This window comes from Bos indicus x Bos taurus, chromosome 28 (assembly GCF_003369695.1).
Source record: "Bos indicus x Bos taurus breed Angus x Brahman F1 hybrid chromosome 28, Bos_hybrid_MaternalHap_v2.0, whole genome shotgun sequence".
NCBI lineage: Eukaryota > Metazoa > Chordata > Mammalia > Artiodactyla > Bovidae > Bos > Bos indicus x Bos taurus.
Genome location: NC_040103.1, coordinates 9,399,626 through 9,412,023, shown reverse-complemented (window position 1 = coordinate 9,412,023; position 12,398 = coordinate 9,399,626). Strand labels below are relative to the sequence as shown.

The window sequence follows — 12,398 nt, the reverse complement described above, 5'->3', positions numbered from 1 at the left end:
CCCCGATTTTCCAGGAGCCCACCGTGCCCCAAGGACTCACCGTACGCCCAGGTTTCATGCGTGGATGCCTTCTGCCGGAACTTCTCAGCCAGGTGCTCCACGCGCTCCAGCCTCCGGATCTCGTTCAGCAGCCACTCCTCGTAGCCCTTCTCCGCCTGCTCCAGCCGCTGCCAGGCGCCCGCAATGTCCTGGGATGGTTGGAGACAAGCACGACACATCCGTTATGTTCTGGCCCCCTGGGCTCCCCTCCGATCCCCTCTGTGATGTCAGCGGCATTTTCCTGGGTGCCTTCTTGTCCTTCCTTCGCCCTCTGTACTCCCCACCCACCCCAAATAACCATCCCCATGTTTTGGCTTCTAAACATCTTCATTATCACCTTTTGGACTTTTTGGACTAAGATGGCCCTTCTCATCAATGAACAGATATCAAATGCTTCTCCAGATGTGGACAAAGGTTTACACACTTTAATTTTATGGCTACTAGAAGCTGAAGCCACAGAATGACTCAGCCCCAAAATGACTCAGAGACTGGGCTCTACCAGCTGTCAACTGGTTCCCGGACATCACACATGTGCAGGCGCTGTGGGAACCTTTGGTATAAGAGTGGACAGCACCTGTAAAGTTCCCAGGGCCTCCGTGTAGTTTTCATGACTGTGGTGGGGGGTGGGGAGAAAGACAACAAATAAGGAATTAAACAAGCAAAACTCCTATTTCCGACAGTGATGTGCTGCTAAGGAAAAACAACTCACAGTCAAGTGACACTGATGAGGGCATGTGAGAGCGGTTCCTTTAGGCGGGTTACTGAGCAGAGAGACACCTCTGAGGAGCTGGCATTTGAGTCGAGACCTCAGGGATGGGAAAGCCAAGTTCATGATGAAGGGAGGGATGAGCTAAAGGCCTGTGGAAGGGGTGCACTCTGGGCTTGGGAAGGGCCACAGCAGGTGTGTCCATAGATGGCTGAGGGGCAGAGCAGCCGGAGATGAGGTCAGCAGGGCGGGGTGGGGGTCGGACCACGTCAGATCCCGGAAAAGGGATCTGGATCTTATTCTAGATATTTTAGAAAGTCACTGGAGGGTTTTGAGAAGAAAGGAGACATACTGTGATTTATGTTTTAAAAAGATGGGGACTTCCCTGGTAGTCCAGGGGTTAAGACTCAATGCAGGGGATGTGGGTTTGACTCCTGGTTGGGGAACTACGAGATCCCACATGCCACAGGGCACCTGAGCTGGCATGCCACAGGAAAAAAATTTTTTTAAAAGATGATGGCAGCTGCTATGTAGAGAATGCATTTTAGGGGGAAAAGAACAAGAAAAGCAAGTGAGAAAGTCACTGCAGGGTCCAAAGAGAAGCACTGGTGGCTTAGCACAGGCGACAGCAACAGAGGTCGAGAGAAGGGCTCAGGTTCAAGGTATGATCCCGAGCCAGGGGAACTTGCTGAGGAACCAGATACAAGAAAGTGACAGAATGGGAGGATCTGAGATGACACCTGGGTTTGGGGCTTTAGTAACTTAGGGGTCAGTGATGCCATTTACTCACACAGAGCTCACTGCAGAAGGACTCCTGGATGTTAGGTTTTGAGACATCCAAGTGGACATATGAATCTGGAACTGGGGCAGAAATCAGAGCTGGAGACGTCAAATTTGGGAGACATTGCCATTATAGCTGGTAATTAAAGCCACAAGCTTGGATGAGTTCACTTGCAGGTGTCAAGACAGAGGAGAAAGTCAGGAACCCTTGACCCAGAAACCATCTACCTATAGCCTCGGGGGAGGAAGCAAAGCTGTGAGCAGTGACTGGAAGGACTCGGTGGTCAGGCAGGAGGAACTCAGCTAAGTTCAAGAGTGGAAGGAGTTTCAAGGAAGCCATGGTCACAGCAACAGAAAACATGAAAACAGAAGGGACCACTGGGTTGTCAACATGGATCGTGCTGACTTTGAACAGAACAGTCTCCATGTAGGTGGGGATGGAAGCCAGATTACTTACTGCAGGTTGAAGAGTAAAAGAAGTAAAGGAAGAGGAAGGAACCAAAGCTAAGGACCATAAAGAATTCTCTCTGGATATCCTGCTGCAAAGGGAGCTGAGAAACAGGACAGCTGCTGTGGGGAGATGTGGAGTCATAGGAGGTTTTCATTTTTGTCTGGTAGATTCTAGACTGCTTCCTAATGCAGATGGGAAAGATTCAGCAGAGTGGGAGAAACCAATATGCAGAGAGGGAGGTAAATGTAGGACTGAGGCCTGGAGAAGGTGAAACGGGGAGGTGGTAACAGGAGGGAACAGAGGTATGTGATGGAGACGCCAGTCCACCCAGAGGCGGGGAGGAGAGGGAGGGACCATCAACACCAGGTGTCTGTGAGAGACCTGCTCTGTGTGAGGCACCAACAGCAGGGAGAGGCAAGAATTGCATGATGGCAGAGAGAAAATATCCAGAAGGAAGTGGCCACAGGGTCAAAATTATAGTCAGTGCCTCCTCTCAGCGGCAAATCAGAGGAGGGACTTTATGAAAAAAAAGAGCAGGGTGCCCCCGGGGCCAAGGGGCTACTCACCGACACCATCTTGCCCTCGGAGGGCATGAAGGCCGGCCGGTTGCTGATCCTCAGCTTGGTCTGCAGGGTGTTGAAGTTGATCTCCAGCTGGCACTTCTCCTGCACCTTGGGAGGCTTGTGCTTCCGGCGATAATCCCGGAAGTCCTCCAGCTTCTTCTGCATGGCCTGCATGGTCTTCTCAGGAGTCCGGTTCTCGAGCCAGGGGATCGTGCGCCGAATCCATTCCAAAAGCTGCTCCCAAAACACACACACACACATAAAAACTGCTGAAAAAAACAGCAAACTGACCCCCAGTTATAAAACAGAGGCATCTAACAATTGGGAATGGGTTGACCAAAAGCTCCTGAGATTATAGAAGTCTGTAACAGCCCCATCTGTAAGGAGGACACAAATGGAGACTTCAGTCCCCACCCAGGGCCACTCACCCTTGCCCAAGTGTACAGGTTGAAAACTCAGAGTCAGCACAAGGCATGTTTTACAAAAATGAGACATTTACAGGAAACTTGGGGACCAGACATGAGCAGACAAATGCTGGATGGAGCTTTCAAATGAAAAAAAAAAAAAAAAAAACAACCAAAAACTTCACGTGGTGGAATAAAATCAGGAAAGGACTGGGTTTAACTTAAAATGTATTTCTAGTTTCAATCGGCTCAAATCTAATGGGTCTATTTACTACACAAAAGCACTGTAAATCTGGAACTGACTCAATGCCAAAGTGTATTTTAATAGCTAACTTTCAAGGAAATCCACAGGATGAAGGTGGAAATGGCAATGAATCCCAAGAATGAAGGATGCCCCGTTCTCTTGAATTACCACCAAGGCCTTACAAACGCCCTGCACAGTCTATCTGAAGAGGATGAATAAAGGACCAAGTAAGACAATGAAGGCTATCATCACTGAGGAGCATCTGTCCTTTGGTCCTGGTCATACTTCAACCCTGAAGCTGGATCACTGGCATTAAATGATGCTGCAAATGGAATTTTCCCACAACAGTACAAAGTAAAAACAGCATCATCAGCTTGGACTAATACATACAACTACTTGGGAAAATTGATTCCAAGTGTTCCGATGCTTTACCCAGGACAGGCCAAGTATGGGCCCGAGTAACTCACAGCAAACATGACTTGTTCTCCGCTACTGTCACTGTGGCTGAGTTCAATCCAGAGAGGAGGTGGCTGTGGACCTCAGCCTGGTCCTGCTTTGCTTTGGTTGCATGCATACTCGGTTGTGGCCAACTCTTTGCAACCCCATGGACTATAGCCTGCTAGGCTCCTCTGTCCATGGGATTCTCCAGGCAAGAATACTAGAGTAGGTTGCCATGTCCTTCTGCAGGGAATCTTCCCGACCCAGGCATCGAACTTGAGTCTCCTGCATCTCCTGCACTGGCATGTGGATTCTTTACCACTAAGCCACCTGGCTTCTCCGGTCCTGCTTAGTTAATATTTACACTATAATAAGAACAAAAAGAAGAGCAGCGTGGAAAGTGCTACTCTAACCAAGAATCTGACTGAAGAGCTGTAAAAAGGCATCCTGGAAACTCATGCTCAAATGTCTTGGACGGAGGGCTCTACCAGCTCTGCCTCCACCAGGTTCCCTCTAGATATTTGATATTTAAATACATACACAGGGCTGAGCCTCTGTCATCTCACTATGGATTGTACATGTTCCTTAGATCCTAAGTCACTGCGTGGAGCCAGGATCCTGAATACGGAGCGCATCCAATGTGATGTCAGAAGCCAATGAAGCAGGAAAAAAACAAGGAACGCAGTGTCATCTAGGGGAGTCCAACCCCGGAGGTGCAGAGCTTCTAACATGCAAACTACCTCCATGCCCTGCAGTGCTTGGAACAACCTGCAGCATGATCTTAGTGCCAATAATTAAGCTGCTACAAGATGAACAATTCCTGAGAGCTAGTGGAGTTTCCTACTTTAGTCTACCTGAGATGAAAAATGCAAAGAAAAAAAAAACAAAACAAAACACTTGACAATCCGTGTTCACCCTCTGTTTCTCACCCTCAGGGAGGGAATGGACAAGACCGCGGCGACCCGTTTCCTTTACCTCACTCGCTAGCCTCTCATATTCTTCCATCAGCCTCTCATTCTCTTGATTCACAGCAAGAACCTTACATATCCTGTTAGCCGCTGTCTCAGCCTGTAAAACACAATAGGTAAACAGGACGGCTCTGTCGACAGGGACGTGCATACACAAGGGGGAAGGCGGCAGGGCAGGGGTGGCATGTGCTGTAAATGGTGCAGCTTCTAGGTTCTGGTGGGGTAAGCCTGAGAATATGGCTCTTGCACACTATGGGTCATTGCATTCCTTTAGGACAGTTTCATACAGACTTACACAGCAAGGTGAATATACTGTAGGGAATAACAGGAAGATTAGCGTTAGTTGAAAACATGAGCTTTGTGGAACATCAAACAAGTTAGTAACAGAAATCGATGGGTCGCAGAAACAAAAATCTCTGGTCCCTGGGCGTCCACCTGAGCCCTCCCAGGGGTCCCCAACTTCCGGGATCTAATGCCTGATGATCTGAGGTGGAGCTGATGTAATAAGAATAGAAATAAAGTGCACAGTAAATGTAATGCATTTGAATCATCCCGAAACCATCCCCTACCCTGGTCCATGGAAAAACTGTCTTCCCTGAAATCGGCCCCTGGTGCCAAAAAGGTTGGAGCCTGCTGCTCTAACCGACCTCAAAACTACAGGGCAGGAACTCTCCAATCACATTAGATATCAAAGCAGAGAGGACTGGGTTCTAAATACATCTGTCATTCCCCTGAGCTCACAGAAGCCCTTCTTTTCCCAAAATGAACACATAGAATGTGTTAGCTGGGATCCTTTCTCGGAACAGAACCTGCTTTAAGACTTTGTTTAATCCACCTGAGTAGCTGTTGTGGTATCAGTAATTTTCTATTGTCCTTCTGTGGGGAGCTTGAGCTAGGAGTGGCCAAGTACCTTAAACCATGACCATGAGACCCATCTGGCTTCCAGCCCTCCTGCCTCATCCCAAGTCTTGCTTCTGAAACCCTCATAGGGGCCAATTTCCAATTACTACCATTTTCTGGAGACGGTCTTATAGAGTTATAGAGATCATAGAAATAATACATCCCTTGTCCACCCCCATCTATAAGAACACTGCAAGTAGAGATACGGGAACAGGCAGGAGGCAAAAACAGGGGACCAGGGAGAAAACGGAGGGACACCTACCTGTGATGTCCCTCAGGCTGTTGGTTAAGGAGCATGCATTTTTTTTGAGGTTTTAACACTGTTATCTTTTCACTATTTCAGTTACATTAATATTCATCTTGCAAGATGTTTGAACAGGTCACTGAATAGTGAAGAGCATCCAGGTAGAAGAGAACTATTAATAAAAATGGGCCCTGGAAAGGTGTCCACTCCTCCTGGTCAAATCCCTCTTCACTGCTCAATCAGTGCAGCCCAATTTTCATGGCTCTTGCTTTTCCTAAAGCATGAGTATTTCCCACAATTGACTAGTGAAATGTGAGCAATATCTTAGAAGGACAGAGAACTAAGAACACTTCAAGAACTTGAAAGGTAAAGCTATTAAGTAAAAAAGCATTCACAGTTTGGAACTTGCCAAGTTAGGTCATTACAAAACACTCAGAAAGAGTCCCAGGTAAGATGTGAAGTGCTTGGACACACACCCAGGCATGCACGCATGTGCTCGCGTGCACACGTAGACACGTAACTGAAACCAATGCACAGGGCAGCACGGCAACCGGATAGACGAGGGTTAAATACCTGCTCCGCGCCCGCGAAAGCATGGTAGAAGCAGGAAACGTATGTCATGATAGCTCTTTCATCGGGCTTGGGAGTGTTCACAATGTCTGAGGGAGGGAAAAATAACACAGAGAACAGACATACACACAGATGAAGAGTAGAAACCAGGGTGAACAAAGGGAAGAACAAACTGGTTTACATTTGACTTTCTGCGTTTTTTGGGCCCACCATCCTGACCTTTAGGAAGGCCGTGCAGAACTGAACGCTCGTGAACACAATGCTTTCAACCAGCACGTTTCTTTTTACATCGTCAAAATGAGGGTTTCTCTCCCACCCTGGGTGGGTTTTTTTTTTTTTTTTTTTTTTTAAGTGCAGGCAAGGTATTCCTATGGGAACCTGGCTGCTGCCTATTAGAGTTGGTTCCCACTTCCTAAGGACCTGTGGGATCCTGCCTTTTAAGTGGATCATGTCATCTGCCATTTTGGCTGTGAGCAGCCATCTCACATCTGTCCCTTTGCAAGATGCAGGAGGACATGTAGACCTCTCTGGCCCCATCGTGGCCACCCCTTCCCCTCATAATCCTTGGCTTTCTGCTCTGTGCACAGCCCTCACTTAAACGGGGATGAAGTTCACTGAAGACAGCACATTTTCTAATCCTTCTATACGTACTTACCATGCGATTGATAGAAACCACCCAGAGTAACAGAACTTCTACAAAGAAGGGCATACATGACTTGAACTTCTTACTATGACTCTCGCCACCATATGTAGGAGCTGCCAAGACAACCACCAGGAAGAGAGAAAACAGAACCACAGGAACATACACTCTTCCTTTCTCACCTTGGCCACCCCATTTCTAACTTGAGACTCAGTTCAGTCACTGACAGAATGCAGTTAAAAAAGGTGTTGTGTAATTCCCCAAGGTGAAAGCTCGTCATCGGATTTCCAGAGGATATCAATAGGATATGGGCTTGTGGAACAGCATGGAACCTTCTAGAAAATGAACATGAATGGCATACTACTTACTGCATAAACAGTACGTTTCAAAGAAAAACAGACTGAAAAAAACAAATGACTGCTTCTTTGGAACCAGATGGGTCTCCTTACTCCGAGGAGTTGGGGGATGGGGGAGAGAAAAACAACTGGAGAAAAAAGTCAAGACACAGAAGGTAAGAGGTGAGTGGCGACTTATGTGTCACATCCTCACCTTCTGCGCACCGGCAAAAGCATGATAGTAACAGGAGACATAAGTCATGATGGCTCTCTCACCAGGTCTGGCAGCGTATACTAAACCCGTGTGGAAAAAAGAAGGTAAACTGCTAGGATGTTCCAACAGCAGCAGGCCTCTCAGAGAGGCCAAAGTCTTGAATCTTCCCCCTTGCCCACATACTTCTGATGTTCAAACTTTGGCTCAAATCAAAGAAGTCACATTTGCAAGTTCCTTACTCTGTGTGCACTTCTAAGAACCGCCAGAGAGAAGGGCACGGCCAGCTCAGAAGAGCCCTAAACAAGCAAGTAAGCCCCATCCATGCCTGGAGTGGGAACTCCAGAATCCCACTGAGTGCACACAATGGTGCCCCCTCCCTCTGGACAGATGGGGTGTCCCGGGGTCACCCAGGGGCCTCCGGCAGGTCCACACAGACCATGAGCACCGAAAAATCCACAGCTGGTGCTCACTGGAGGCAGGAACATAAGAGAAACAACTTTCACAGCTTTTTTAAAAGTGTGGAAGGTACTTAAGACGGGAAAGAATCTCACCAGTTTCTATTATAGGTTCATGGCTGGGTAGCCCAATTAGCTACTCCATTTAGAGTTCAGAGACCATCACAAATGACAGGAAGAAAGGTCAAAAGCAGTGGGAGGCGGGTAGAGGGGGTTTGGATGGAGGCAAGGATTTGCCAAAGCGATTAACGATCTGAGGGGAAGAAACTGGTATTTAAGACATTACGATGAAAGAGTGACAGAGGGAGGAACATGTTACTACGAAGCTGTGGGGATGGTGAGTCCGGACGCAGGTGGCAAACACACAGAGGATAATTAACGGTGGGGGAAGATCTGCTGGGGAGCTGGTTACACCACCGCACGCCCCCCACCCAAGCCACTCAAGCTCATAACTCTTTTGCCAGAAGACTCTTACAGAAACTACTCTGCAAAGAAAATAATATCATACATAAGCGTTTTTCTGAACCATTAAAAACAAAACAAAAAAGGAAAAATATTAAGAGGCAATGATGTCACAGAGGAGCAGGAAATGAACAGAGTGCCAACATATCCCACGTCCTCAGGATAAGCAGAAGATACGCCCAGACCAGGACTCAGAATAAAGGAGAGCCAGGAGCAAGAGGATGACCAGCCTGCCAGAGTAACAGGGTAATTCCAAGCTCACCCTCCACTGTCAGAAGTCAGGGAGGCATCAGTGAAGGAAAAAATGAATTTACCGTCACTTGCTTTTTCCTCTCTTCAGTATCCTAGCGGTTCATTCAAGTGGTAAACTCTGCATAGGTATTTACTGCACGTAAAGTTTAAAGGCCAGAGCACCCAAATGTAAACGTAGGTCAGAAGATGGATGGACAAGAAGAAAAAGGTACTTCTTGTACATTGAGACTTCATTGTTTCATTGCCTTTCTCCCTCTAATGAGTTTGTGAAAAACCATAAGCAGATTCCAAAGAATGTATTCAAGTGTGTTCAACATCCAGTATTACAGGTGTTTGATAAAATGGCCATTAACAAACAGGCAAAATTAGACTATTCACTGACAGATCACTGAATGGGTTACACTGTGGCCCTCAAAATGACAGGTGGAGTCCTGCTTCCTGGTACCTGTGAATGCGACCTTATTAGAAGTAGATCTTTGCAGATGTGATCAAGATGAGGTCATGCTGGAGAAAGACGCACCCTTAATCCACGGTGACCGGTATCCTTTAGGAAGAGGGAAAAGGCATAGAAACAGATGCAGAGGGAAGATGGCCATGTAAAGACAGTCAAGAGACTGGAGCAATGCTAAAAGGAGCTGAAGAACACCTGCGGCTTCTAGAAGCTGGAAGAACAAGAAGAGGTCCTCCTCCACAGACTCCAGAGGGAGAACGGCCCTGCCAACACCGTGATTTCAGAGTTACAGTTTACAGAACTAAGAGAGAATAAATTTCTGTTGTTTCAAGTCACCTACTTCGTGGTATTTTGTTAGGGCAGCCGTGATACAGTCACCAAAAATAAGGAAGAACAGAAGAATGACAACTGACCAGAACCAAGCTCTTCGTTTTCCCCCAACAATGCTAATTAGCAGAAGCAACAAACCAACAGAGAATAGTACGATTCACAACAAGCACAGGAATATAAATTCCTTGAGGGCTGGGCCCTGCCTTATATATCTCGTCATCTGCAGCTTCTCCAGGGTCTTGTATATGGTGGGTGCTCATCAAGCATCTGCTGAGTGAGAAGTGATTCATGCATAAGTGAAATGAAATAAGTGAACGATGTCCATGTATATGCACTTCCAATGCTGTGCCAGGGCAAAACTCACACAAACTCATCTCACAAAAAGGGCAGGAAAAGTTCTGAAACCAGTCCCCAGCATGAGGGCTGCTAAGCTGCAACATATTGAAAGGTTCCAGCTCTAACGAAACTAAATTTAACTCGAACAAATTAAAGATGAGACATGAAAATCTGAGAGGCACACGATGGCTAACTGTTCTATTGTCTACATTGTGATTCCATAACTTCTAGTGGGAAGGATTGTTTTTCCTTGTGGAGTCTTAAAGCTTAAGGAGAGTTATTTGTTAAATTTCTGCCTATGTAGTTCAAAAAAGAAGCAACCTTATGTTGTTTAAAAAATTAAATTAAGATAGGAAGCTTTCCATTGAAAATCACAAACCAAAGCATTCCGTTTCTTTGCCAAAGTTGAACCTTTTACCAAGTCCTTTCACTACAGTCTTGCTGGCTTGCTTTTGAATAGGATTCTAAAAAATAACTTTGAACTAGCTACACATGAAATATTCTATTAATTATGAGGCCAATGACAGAAACTTCCAAGGGACCCTAGGGCTTCAGATGTAACCTAGCTATACACTTTACAAGTCCCCACGTGTGGCCGTAACATAGGGAGCCCACAGATTTTCTGTAAGTCAGTAAACACAATTTTCATCTCACCTTCTGCATCCAACATTTTGGGAATATCCAGGTGCTTCTCTGCTATTTCCATGGCCAGGTTGATATTTCCTATTGGGTCATCCTGCATGGAAAAGAATATAACCAGCTTTTTAACATGTTTTTTGAACAGCACTTAATGAATTTTTTTTATATGCCTCATTTTGGGGATGAAACTTTCCCATCCATACATAACCACAATAGTATAAGATTTTCTTTCTTATCTTTTCCCAAACACTTCAAACATTTAGAGAAACATCAAAAATAACATAAAAATTACTCAATCCATGCACACTTTATAAAATGTGAGCCAAAAGTCTGAGAGAACAGATACTGTGTGGCTGGGAGGAAAGTTGTGAAATATCTTCTCATGAATGGGAAAAAAAAACAAAATGTCCTGGATACTTTGGCATTTATTTCCAACTCTTGATAACAAAAATTTAGATGATTCCAAAAGGAAGCATGAAACATACATTTTTCCCAGATCTGGAAGGTGGTCATGGAGAATATTCATTAGTACAACACTAACTTTACATTTATTTATGTTTTAAATACAAGAAAATTCTGCTTTTAGCCTGTTTAGGTGAAACTTTTAGATCACTAAAGATTGTTACAACATGGCTACAAAGAGCCAAAGTTTGGTTTGCAGAATATTAAATTTTAAAAATCAAATTATTAAAGAAACTATAGAAACAATATTGTAAATGAAAACTGTGAAGAAATTTTTGTTCTTACGACTGTGTTTGTCATCCACAGTAAAACTGGTTAAATATATATGTAACATAACAAAGCATATTTAACCAGATGTTTTTAACTGAAATACTGAAAAATTAAAAGATGTATTTAATATTTCTTCTTTTTATCTTCTAAAGAGATTAAGTATTGTGAATCTGAAATGGGGTGGGGGAGTATATAATACAGAAAAATCAAAATGAGAAGTAATGTTAGTCCAGAGATGACTATAACGAACTTTATCATCAAAGCCATTTAAACATTTCAGAAGCTGCAGTGTTTTGCAATGAGAACAATCACTTTGATATGGTGAAACATTTAAAACATGCAGGCTTCAAAGACGTTCAGTGCTCAAGGAAGAAACCAAAGCAAGCCTCCTGGCCTCTCAGAGTTCACTATCATTTCAGGCAAAACGTTTTTTCAATTCCGTGTTGTCTTCACAAAGCATATAATCCTTTTATTAAAAGCAGCCATATAATAAGGGGAGTCTTAGCTGCACATTTTATGCAAATTTTGTAAAGCCAAATAGATGAGTAAAAGTTTCTTTTTGTTCTTAACACAGAAGAAAAATTTCAGCATTAAAAACAAAGTAATAATTCAGAGACTTTGTGAATGGTATCTCACTTAGAATGTGACTTGACATAAAACATGGCAATTAAGTGTTTTCTCGGCTCAGCTACTGGTATGTGACCCTGGGCAGATTACAAAATTCTCCTCTTCTTCACCTGTAAATCTGGGATAATAAGAGTACCAACTTTACAGGCATGTTACATTACACAGCTTACTGTGCATTATGAAGACTGAAAGACTAATTGCGCATGTACATGCAGGCATGCTCTGTCGCTTCAGTTGTGTCTGACTCTTTGCGACTCCATGGACCATAGCCCACCAGGATCCTCTGTCCACAGGATTTTCCTGGCAAGAATACTGGAGTGGGTTGCCATGCCCTCCTCCAGGGGATCTTCCCCACCCAGGGACTGAACCCGTGTCTCCTGCACTGGAGGCAGATTCTTTATTGCTGAGCCACCAGGGAAGCCCTTGTATAATATACATAAAATATATGTATTAACAGTAAAACCCAGATGTATGACACATACTAATACATATATAATAAACATATATACTTATTAAGTGCCTAATCTAGAGCTTATCAAAGTATTAACTGGTACTGTTAATTATTATCATTTTTTTACTGATCACAGGTGGCAAATTACCACATGTCTATTGACCTTT

The 12,398-nt window shown here is 44.7% G+C and overlaps 1 protein-coding gene across 1 annotated transcript in view; it reads right to left on the bottom strand.

The window, feature by feature from the left end:
• Nucleotides 1-12,398, bottom strand: part of ACTN2 (actinin alpha 2) — a 78,685-nt gene that overhangs the window by 22,762 nt on the left and 43,525 nt on the right. The window contains exons 7-11 of the mRNA XM_027530498.1: nt 10,437-10,518; nt 6,311-6,396; nt 4,601-4,693; nt 2,543-2,773; nt 41-188 (exon numbers count right to left, since the gene is read on the bottom strand). Coding sequence (XP_027386299.1) covers nt 41-188; nt 2,543-2,773; nt 4,601-4,693; nt 6,311-6,396; nt 10,437-10,518 — 640 coding nt within the window. The remainder of the gene's footprint in view (nt 1-40; nt 189-2,542; nt 2,774-4,600; nt 4,694-6,310; nt 6,397-10,436; nt 10,519-12,398) is intronic.